This window comes from Crocodylus porosus, unplaced genomic scaffold (assembly GCF_001723895.1).
Source record: "Crocodylus porosus isolate Cpor-Errol unplaced genomic scaffold, CroPor_comp1, whole genome shotgun sequence".
Classification (NCBI taxonomy): Eukaryota; Metazoa; Chordata; order Crocodylia; family Crocodylidae; genus Crocodylus; species Crocodylus porosus.
The window spans coordinates 209,784,135-209,795,142 of NW_017728886.1; the positions used below are offsets into that span (position 1 = coordinate 209,784,135).

General features: G+C 38.6%; 1 protein-coding gene across 8 annotated transcripts in view; it reads right to left on the reverse strand.

The window, feature by feature from the left end:
• The window catches only part of PDE7A (phosphodiesterase 7A), a 128,889-nt gene that overhangs the window by 12,799 nt on the left and 105,082 nt on the right, over positions 1-11,008 (reverse strand). For all 8 annotated transcript variants that reach the window (XM_019548703.1, XM_019548685.1, XM_019548677.1 and 5 more), the window contains 4 exons: positions 9,195-9,346; positions 6,544-6,607; positions 4,109-4,204; positions 3,079-3,179 (listed from right to left, as the gene is read on the reverse strand). In XM_019548703.1, coding sequence (XP_019404248.1) covers positions 3,079-3,179; positions 4,109-4,204; positions 6,544-6,607; positions 9,195-9,346 — 413 coding nt within the window. The remainder of the gene's footprint in view (positions 1-3,078; positions 3,180-4,108; positions 4,205-6,543; positions 6,608-9,194; positions 9,347-11,008) is intronic.

The window sequence follows — 11,008 nt, forward strand, 5'->3', positions numbered from 1 at the left end:
GGGGGGGTGGGAGCTCTCCAGGCCTTCCCCTGGGTCCTACTGCCCTTGGTTCCTGTCATCTTTGACAGGAACCAAGGACAGATAAATTTTACATTTTCTCAGTTTTTTTAGGAGCCCTGTAGGCCGGATAGAACGGCCTTGCGGGCTACAACTGGCCCGCAGGCCATATTTTGCCCACGCCAAGAGTGCATTTTAGTGCAAGATATTTTAGAGATTTCACAATGAGATTTCACTAATTCTAAACATGTGATCGCTTACAGAAGGAGAGAAGACAACTCCAAATCTCAAAATTATGAGATTACCGTCTTGGTGTGAAGTAATTCAAGGTATAACTATGTTATTTTCCATCAGTCTCATCTTTTTCCTGTTCCCCCTTTACACTGTCATACTACTGTTGTGCCTGGATTCAGCTTGGGTCTCAATCCTCCCACCAGAACCAGATTAATAAAAATCCTGAGTAATAGGATTCAATTTTCTACAACATCCTATAGAAAACGTCTAAATTGAAGGGCTACCATTCTGAGTAATCTTTGCTCATCTCCTAAATGTCTCAGCCACATCTCTCCCTTTCATGCAGCCTATTTTATAAAGACAGACAACACCTGTGCCTTGCTACAACATGCATCTGGCAGAGGGGGTTGGTCAGTAATATCCAAGGCAAAGCAAGCTATAGGAGTTCCAGTTATGCTAAGCCAAAGCACCAAAAAAAAAATTTAAAAATCTATTAATGAGCAGAAAAGCTGGTACAAGAAGGGAGTGGTGGTAGAAGTAAAATAAAAAATGGGGGCAGGTGCTGAGCTAGAGAGGAACTGAAGATGCCAGGTGTACGAACTTGGCAAAAAGAAAAATACAAATGAATATTTATACACAAAAATAACATAAACAGTAACATGAAAACCTGGGTATTTGGGTATAAATAGGAGTGGTGAATTAGTTGTTTTTTGTAGCGACCTAGGGACAGGGAAAAGAAGCACACTGTTCCTACTTTGTCCCCATGGTCTTACAGAACTGGGGTTATTGCTAAACACACCAGCCAGCATACTGTCTGAGTGACAATAAACCTGTCTGAGCTTTTGCCAATGAACACAAATTTGGAGTAATTTTTTCTGCACCACACCTGGACTCTAGGAACGCATCCACACATGTAGGCCACGTACACTTGCAGCAGCTCAAATACCAGTGGCACAAATTTGTGCCAGAGATTTGTGCTTCAGCACTTATGCCTGAACATGCACTTTGGTGTGGGACAGGCTGTGCCACTTATGGCAAACTGACTTTGCCCAGCTCTTCCCTGACCTGCAGTCCAGGGGGAGCTAGAGGCTGGGGCCAGCACCTGTGTCAGCCACCTCGTCTGCTCTGCAACTGGGTCCCCAGTGCTGGCCCTGGGCAGACTCCTCTGCCTGGGCCCCACTACTTGCCTCATGAGCAGAGATCCTGATGTTCCATTTTAAAAAAAATGCAAACTCTTATTAAAAAATCCAAATTCTCTCACTAAAATACCCAAAATCCATGTTCTGCCACAATTAAAATGAACTGCCTCTATACGTAGACAGAGATCAGTGGGGCAATGTTTTATTGATATATTTACCATTTTAAAGCAATTTGGAAGCTACCAGTGCCACTATCATCATAATAAAACAAATTCTAAATATCTATACACTTTGGCATTTGCTTTTGGTTTTTTTTTATCATAGAAAAATCAGAGCTGCCCCTGCCTCCTTCGCTCACTGGGATGTGCGGCACTGAGCAGCAATGATATGCCAGTGCCCTGCCCCTACTGTTGCCCCTCGCTCCCAACCCACAGCCCCCCATCAGTGCCCCTCACTCCTGACCCACAGCCCTGCGTGCCCCCACTAGCTCCCTCCCAGCCACAGCTCCATCCCAGCACCAGGACATGAGTCCAACTGCAGCTGTCCCACCCACCGCTTTGTGGCTGAGTAGTGCCAGCCCTTGTTGTTCTGCTCCCTGCACCTGTGCCCAGGCCTCAGCAATCCCCATGCCATTCCTGGGAAGCCCTCGACTGGGGCCCAGGGACTGGGCTGGATAAGTCCCTTCCCTTCTAGAGCAGCCTCCCCCTGCACAGGCTGCTCTAGGGGGCAGAAGGGCTCTAAGCTCAGCTCTGGCAGCCTCTCCTACCCAGAGTGCTCCCCCACCCCCAACCCTCACACACCTGCCAGAACTTCCACCACTCTCCCCAGCCCATCACACCCCCCAAATAGTTCCTGGGACCAGGAACCCCCCAGGCTAGAGACGCATGCTCCAGCACGAGCGTGAGCACAAGACAGGGCTGCAGTGTGGCAGTTGCCCCTGCAGCCATAGGTCACACCAGCAGGTTCCATCCCATCTGGTGGCTGGGCAAGCAGGGTGTGAGATTTGTCAGGGGACATGGGGGAGCTGTGGGGGGGGGCTTATGCAGAGGTTTGTGGGTATGGAAGGACTGCATGGGTGTTTGGGACTGTGTGGGAAACTGCTTGGGAGAGGTGGGTCTGCTGCCCACCCCCCATGATGCACAGACTGCCGCTCCCCACCCCTGGCCAAAGCAGCAGCAGCCACCATCAGGGCACTCGTGGCCCACTGTTGGCAGAGACCCCTGGCACCATGGCACCGCCTCAGACAGAGCAGCTGCACATGGCTCTGGCCTGGCTGCTGCCACACGCCCTCCCACAGGACCAGGCTGCTCTTGCTGTCACCCATGGCTCCCAGCACTGCACACAAGAGCCACGCACCCTGCTTTGAGACGCCACAACAGGCACATGCATGCTCACAATTCCTCCAACACTGGCCTTCCACAGCACCCAGATCCCAGCAACCTAAACATGGAAAGCAACAGCAAAAAACACCATGCGCCTCAGAACAACATAAGCAAGCAAAAATAATAAGAGATTTTGAAAATCAGAGTCAATTGGGTCGCATCTACCAGCTTCTTACTCAGTGACATCCACATTTCTTAGACTGCAGGTTTTTTCCCATCTTAACAGCCTGTAAAATCTTGAAGTGCATTGTTTTCTCTTTTTTTAAAGTATAATCCTTTATCTTTGTGCCTTTGCATTCTATGCAAAACAGACTTTCATCCCTTACCTTGGGTTCTTTTAAATAACAGTGCATGGCCTGAGTCACATCAGCAGCATGAACTGCATTATGATAAGGGTTTTGACTATGATAATCTTCTTGGACCATAACTACAGGAAATAAAACAAGCATGCAAATTTAAATAAAATGGTATCTTTAAAAAAATGTACTGTTTTACACATCCTTGTTAAACACAGGAAGAGACTAAAATATTAAAATTTGACTTTTTGTGCATATAATAAACCAAATTCATTTTAAAAGTTTAGCCATCCCTCCCCCTACACACACACACACACACACACACACACACAGCTCGACAAAACTGGAACAAATAACCCTAATTTTCAACTGGTCTGGCAACAGAAAATTGATACATCTTGCCTGACTGGACTAGCTGGAGTCCTTAGAAAATACAGAAATAGGTGATTGGGAAGGAACAGAAAAGAATTTGGATTGGGACTTGGTCACTGAGCTGTCCTGTAGATTATACAGTGATCCTCCTAAAAACCCGGCTAAGAGGGCTTGAGTCTTATTTCTCTAGGTCTGATTAAGAATTAACCTTAGTCAGCATCAGTAGAAATAAAAAAAAAAAATAAGAAAAGTAATTATATCTGATATTGTCTCAATTAACATTATCTCCACTTCACATTCACTTGTGAGCTGATATCAGCTCTTAAAATCTTCTAAAGGCAAACATGATATATAGCAACTTTCAAACTAATATTCTTGGTTAAAAAAATCAAGTTTTTCCAAAAAATATTGCCAAAATTGCCGAAATTCACGTGATTTTGTTAGTGTGGAAATGCCCCCACCCCCATCAACACATTCGATTCAATTATAAACGCTTCTTAAAGTGCACTGACTTGTGAAAAACCAATATACTATCCAAATTAAATTTGTATGCAAAATATATTGACAATCACAGAAGCTTCAAATTTGAGCTGTTCAAATTTGCTAAGCTGTAGCCAATACTTCAATTAACATCTTACTCTACAAACAAGGAGTAATAATGCTCACTGTAACAGGCTAGAATACATACCTAAAAATCTGCGAAGTTTCATCGTATCTAACTGGAAGTGTTCAATTAGTCCATGAAAATTAAACAGGTGGAAGGTTAAGCTCACTAGACTATTTCCTAAAAATAAGATAAAGTAGTAATTAAAAACACATGAAATCAGTCCTATCACAACAGAGAAACATTTAAAATTATAGGTGAACAAGTTACGCAAACTGATTTTTCCTTAATTTTTGTCTAACTTATGAAATAAGAAGCATGTGTAGATTGAGATTTAGTTTATGAATAGTCTCCACACCAATGATCCTCAATGCACCTCCAGCCAACAGTGAAATCTGCAATGAGAGAAATCTCACTAGTATTAAAATTAACAGATCAGGTTTTGATGACACCTTCCTTTTGGTGGAGAACAAGTTTAAGAACAGATTTATTGCTGAAAAAGAGCACAGTTAATTAGATCAGTAAGATGAGCACCACTGGTGACTGCTCCAAGCTGAAACTTCTATTAACAACTCCGCCATCGTGTTTTTGACTAAGCATTCCTTATTGCAACCAGAAATGAAAGAAAATAAATGTGTATAGTTCATTGTGCAGTATTACTACAAGCTTACGCTACAATTTGTTTACTAGAAACTACAATATTTAATATCACACTTTTAATTTACCTTTCAGAAAGTTCCCAGAGGCAGTAAGGAAAGGCTTGCAAATTAAATATATTGAATCATTACATAGTTTCAATTAATTCAATTTGCAACATATTTACTTTAACCCCCCATTAGATGTTTGAGGAGCACAAAATTCCCCAGGATATAAAACTTACTGTCAAGTCTTCAATATATATATCACATTGGTATCACTTTCCTCAGAGGAGAGGAGAGAATTTCTACTTGATACTAACATGGAACATCTTTGTTTTGACTTAAAGTGAGCACCAACCTAGCTTTTTGAACCAGTTGTTTAGTTTCATCAAGTTACACTTACATACCCATGCTCAATCTCCACTCATTTAAGACACATGAAAACATAAAAGCAAGCTTCTTTTAACTTACAACAATATAACATATGATACCCAAAGCTTTCCTTCAACAAAGGCAGAACATCAGTTTGTGAGGCTACACCTACTTCTCTGAGCTGTTGCTCCCCAGTTTCTACTCAAGATCCCCTATGAAGAGACTACTACCCTGGACTTTTCTTCTTCAGTTTCCATTGCATGACCCTACATGCTGACTTGCATGACTTCAGCTACATCAACTTTACACTAACTACTCTCAAAAACTCCTCTCAACTACTGGCTTCTCCTCCTCTACCTAGGTCCCACATCTGTGTGGTTTCAGGTATTCTATCACATCCAGTGCAGAATCATCAAGAGGAGCTATTCTTTTTCCCCCTAAAACCTCCTCGCCTATCAGTTATTATCACTACTTCATCTCTCACTTGCAGTTTTAGCAGCTCTTCCCTTCAGAAGCATTTCTGCCTCTTGCCAACTCCTTTCCAGTATTTTAACAAGTAACCTTTCTCCTTCATTTACATAACAAGATGTTAGCCTATTATCTGGTAGTTTACCATACTGAAAAATACAATACTTCTGCAACAGTTTCTGACATGTCCATTTCTTCTTCCTCCATAATATTCAACATGCGGCTGCCAGTATCATCATATACACTAATTTAACACACTGTCCTGCTTTTACCCGATTCCTACATAAGCTTTCCTTCTCTTTACTCCAGTTCCAGGCCTATTCTTCAATTACCAAATTATCTCCAACTCCCTCATACTTCATCTCTTTGCCATCACCTCTTTCTATAGCCCTTGCTGCTTTCTGAAATCTATATATACACACACTACGTCATTTTTTTCCATTCCATTCCCCACTCTCACTTTAATTTTTCTTCTATGGTACTCCTATAACTGGAAGTTTCATTTTACATATACCTAATTTCTACAGCCTCACCTGTTCTGTAAAGTTTCCCAGCTATAAACACTGGTAACAATTCTTCATTTTTCCCCACTATATTCTACTGCATTTTAAATATTCTGACTTTACACAGAATAATCCTTTGGAGGTAAGGGTGCTGTTAAGCATAAATGAATCTATGGGAAGGAACGCTATGCGCACTAAAAGCTGGCTGTAAATGAGCAAAGAGAACAGCACAGGTTTTACTGGTTACATTATTCCTTAATTTAAAATATATTTTTCAATAGTAATAAAGAAGAGATAACCAAGGCTATTGAAGCAACTACTTGAAGAATCTATTACAGAAACTCAAGAAATGACTGTAAGTAGCTATCTAGAATTTAAATGTCTAGGTTTTCAAACCAAATTTTTTTCCAAAATAAACCCACAAATTTATAACCAAAGAGCTTCAACAAGCAGTTAGATCCCACCCCACAAATAATGAAGCATCAGTTTAAAGTTGAGCTAAAAGTATATTTATGAACAGTAAAAGCCAAAAGCTTACCATTTGTTAGCCTATCAAAAAGAAAGATATCAAAATTCCAGTTTCCAACTTTCTCCAGCATACACTGAAAGCAAACAAAAATATTTCCATTTTAACATCTTCATTCATCATCTGCCCATTTCAGCTTTCAGAGCCAGCTGTAAATTTTAGTTTAACTAGCTAAAAAAAAGCATTAAAAGGAATACAATTTTAAAAACAAGTTCTGTCCAAAAGTATGAGCTAATATTGTTACAAACTATTCTGTACATGTGTTCTGAAATACTGAATGTAGTTGTCTTTTCACAACACTCTGATTTGCTGCTTCTCCTTCCAGCTAGTTTACAGAAAACAATCATGCCCCATCTCAGTTTTGTTAGACTTCAGCTGTACTCTCAGTTACTTCCTATAAGATGGCTCTCTATTCTACCAGTCATCCTACTCATCCTTCACTGCAATTTGAACATAGATGACCAGAACAGTAGATAGCATTCCAGATGAGGTCTCACCAGAGCTACTGACAACAACACTGATGCTTACCTAGTATCAAATGTATCTGACTTTAGCAACTACATATTGGTGACCGCCAACCTGTGATCCCAGGTCTTCCTTTTCTATCTCTTTCAACTGATGAGTTCTCATGTCTTAACAGAAATTCGTGATATGAAGCCCTAACAGATACCAATTCTATTATTCCATTCAATTCTTCCTGTATAGTAATCCTGATCCTCCTTCACACGGACGATGCTTTCCAACTTGTGTCATCAGCTAACTCCTACTTTATGCCTCAAGGTCACAGGTGCCAAGTACAAATCAGGGCCAGGGTCATGAACCCCCTTCAGAAGAGGCCTGTCACCTGAAATGCATAAAACTTCCCACATGTCCATCATCTTAGCCCCCCAGTAAAAATAAGAGTACCTACACCCAAGATCATTAATGACTATATTTTATAGGAACTTCGTCCCAAGAACAAATCTTTGAACTCAACTAGTAACCTCCATCTTTTCTAACACTTTACTTTCAAGCAAAATCTACGGTCACCTTCCTTTTGGTTCCTTTCCCATCTCACTACTGACTATGTTCTCCAGTTAACTGCTGATTTCTCAAGTGACACTATCAAATACTTTACTTAAGTCCAAAAAGATTAGAGCTACCATATTTCCCTTGTATAACAAAAAAAAACCATATCCTGTCGAAGAATGATAAATCAAGTTAGGTTAGCATGATCTACCCAGGGAAAAAAGTGCCATGTGAAAAAAATGCACGCTTATTTTCTAATTTCTAATTTTACCTTTCCTACAAATTCCCGCATGTTTTTTAGGTTAGACAAATATACCCGGAGTTCCTGCATCTTTCTTAAATATGTGTACTACACATTTGCTATTCACCAATCAAGTCTAACAGATGTTATAAAAACACTTGCTGCCAAACTTATGATGTGCTATGCCAGTTCTACCAGTATTTTAGAATGAATGTGATCTTCACTCTTGCACATACCCAAATTTGAGTTTTAAACATTCAGCTTTGCTTCTACCTCAGTCGAGAATAATTTTCATATTCATATTCTTAATTTTCATTGCCATTAGCAATGCTGCCTCTCCACCCATGGTCAGCCTCATTCTTACTGAAAACTGAAGCATTAAACAGTCATTTAGTTTAGGAGTTATATTCAAATTCTCTTTAATCTCAACGTCATCCTCACTATTTAGTAGTCAGGCTTCCTTCTCCACTCTTATTATATATAGCCAAAGAGCCATTATTATTTGTTTTAAATTTCCTTTGCAAGGTCTGGCTTGACCTCTTGCCACTCACTTTACCCATATGTTTTCTGACCTTTCATTTGTAATTAATCCTTTTCCCATCTCTTTGTAGGTGGTTACGCTAAATATCCTGATTAATCATTTAGTTATGTCTAGAAACCTTCCCTACAATTTTTTCCTCTTTCCTGGAATGCAAATTCCAGAGTTGCATATCAGACTTCGTTAGTCACATATAGGTCAGCATCATAACTTGCAAAATAAAGCAATCTCTAAAGAAAAAAAAAAATCACATTCAAGTAACAGAGAAATATCTGATATTTGTTAACAGCTGGTCATTTTCATTGAGTTTTGGAGTTTGCTTATTTCACTGCCAGTAGTGTTTTCTCTTCTTAAAATTTAGAAGAAAAGCCAATAGAAATATACTGCATAAAAAAATGTCCTTTCCTACAAAAGACAGTTGAGAGTCTATATATGGAATGGAAATGAATGCTGAAGCCAGAGTGCATCAAAATAAGATTTTATAAAATTTCTACAGGACTTGCATAAAGGATGCTATTTACTATACCCAACTTTAGTATTATTTTAGTCACATATGGTACCATCTGTTACTTTCAGAAAGAGCATAAGTCCACTGCTCTCAAAAACCATCTCAGAAGATGTAAATAATCAAGCTAGCATCTCCCAGAAGAGCCAACTGAATTTATTCACTGTTAGGTTTCATCAGCTGTTTTGTTTTGGGATTTGCCTTTACAGGTAAAAATTACGTAACTCTGAAGCATGGAGTCCAAACACAGTAAAAAGCTTACATTTACTGGAAATTTTCTGCTTTTAAGCTGCATGCAACAGGAGTCTGTAGAATTATAAATAATTAGACATTTGGTAAAAAGTATCAAACATTTTCTAAAAAGCACAAACCTTTGCTTGTCCATTATAATCATCATCTAAAATGTTTGAGGAGTTTGGAACAGTAATGCCACGGAAGAAACGAGAAGATCTCAGGTACCGCTGGAAACTTAATAGTCTTCTGATATTCCTTGCAGACACAGAGACTTCAATTTCAGAATTTGCTAGAAAAAAAGAACATAAATTCTTTCTAAAAATAATTAAGGAAAAAACCTTCCAAACAGATTGGTAAAATAAAGATTTTTTTTCACTTTCATCACTGTTCAGTGCTTTAAACAAATTAAATGGTTGTATTTAGAATAGTTATATTCTTATCACTAACAGTTAATCAGAACTATGGTTTAGAACAATTTGTTTCTTCTTCTCAACTCAAAACAGATACAGAGACCTGCAAATTGAAAACTAGCCATATGTGTTTTAACTAAAAATACATTATATACTTGGGGACACTGAATAAGAATTACATTTTGTGTTAGCACTGGAATAAAAACAACATATTGTACATGAGAATATTTTTTTTCAAAAAAGTGCAAATATATAAATAACTGCCTCTACAAATTTATGATACATAAAACATTAGCAGCAGCAGCAACAGGCGTCATTAAGTAAGTTGTGGTATACAACTTAAAAATGACAAATACAACAAGAAAACCTTAAGCATCCAGAAATTACTTCTGCAAAAACTAGAACTTTGACAATTGTCACTATTGCTAATTATATGATGGTTTTCAAAAGCACTTAAGCGAAACATTTTTCAAAATTTTTTTATTTAGAACTATCTCTGAACAACCCACTCCTGTTCCACTTATTCCCATGAGGTTCATACTGAACACATGAATATACCACCTTGCCTGAATACAGTAAAACTTGTACAGAAATCATTCTTAGCCTGTCTTTATTAAACAACCGAAAATATTTCATCCATCTTATTCTATCTTTATGAAACCCTTCAAATTGTGCCTTCAGTTTTTCTTGTATGTTATTCCTAGAAGCAGCTGTACTTAGTCTATATGAATGATCTTATAGAGAATTAATAAAATCAGCACACATTTGGGGAGCTCAGGATTCAGATGCATATTCCTCAAGATGCATAGCCTCAGAAGTAATACCTGATGATCTATACTACTTTCCTTTCCAGAGAGATAACAGATATAACACAGCTGTAATTTGTTGTTAAAATTAAGCATTCTAGAACATATTTTGTAACTGAAGAGATGCTAGCCCAACATAGTAATTTATTAATCTACTGAACCCGAAGAATTACCACAATGTACCATTCCCATTAAGTTTTTTTAAAATAAGTTACAGACATAGTGAAACTGAAAACTTGAGCCTAATGCTTTTTTGCTTTTTTTTTTTGTAAACATCAAAACGATACTGAAACTTTCGCACAGCTTTCTAGAGTAGAAACTTCTCCCTTCTAGATCAGGCCTTTCAGCCCCTATCCCTTGCCACCCTGGGAGGGGGGGAGGGTAATACGTCTCTTTAGACATATTCCTAAGTATAAAACTTTTTTTCACCTCGGCTTGAAGAAGTCATAATGCTGAAAAGGAAAAGACCACACCAACTGATTCAGAAGCCAACATTCTTTCCACTTCACTCTAGAACAGAGGTTTAAAAGACAACTTGCAAAAGAAAATAACTGAACTACGTTTTTTTAATACAAGAAGATCTTAAGTAATACTTGCTTTTTAAATAAAGACACAAACAAAAACACTAAACAAAACAGCATTTATTTCCTTCTTTTACTTCTCAATTATAACTGTTTATAATGTTTGAAAACTAGTTGCTTATGAATATAAAAATTACCATACTGAATCAAGTCC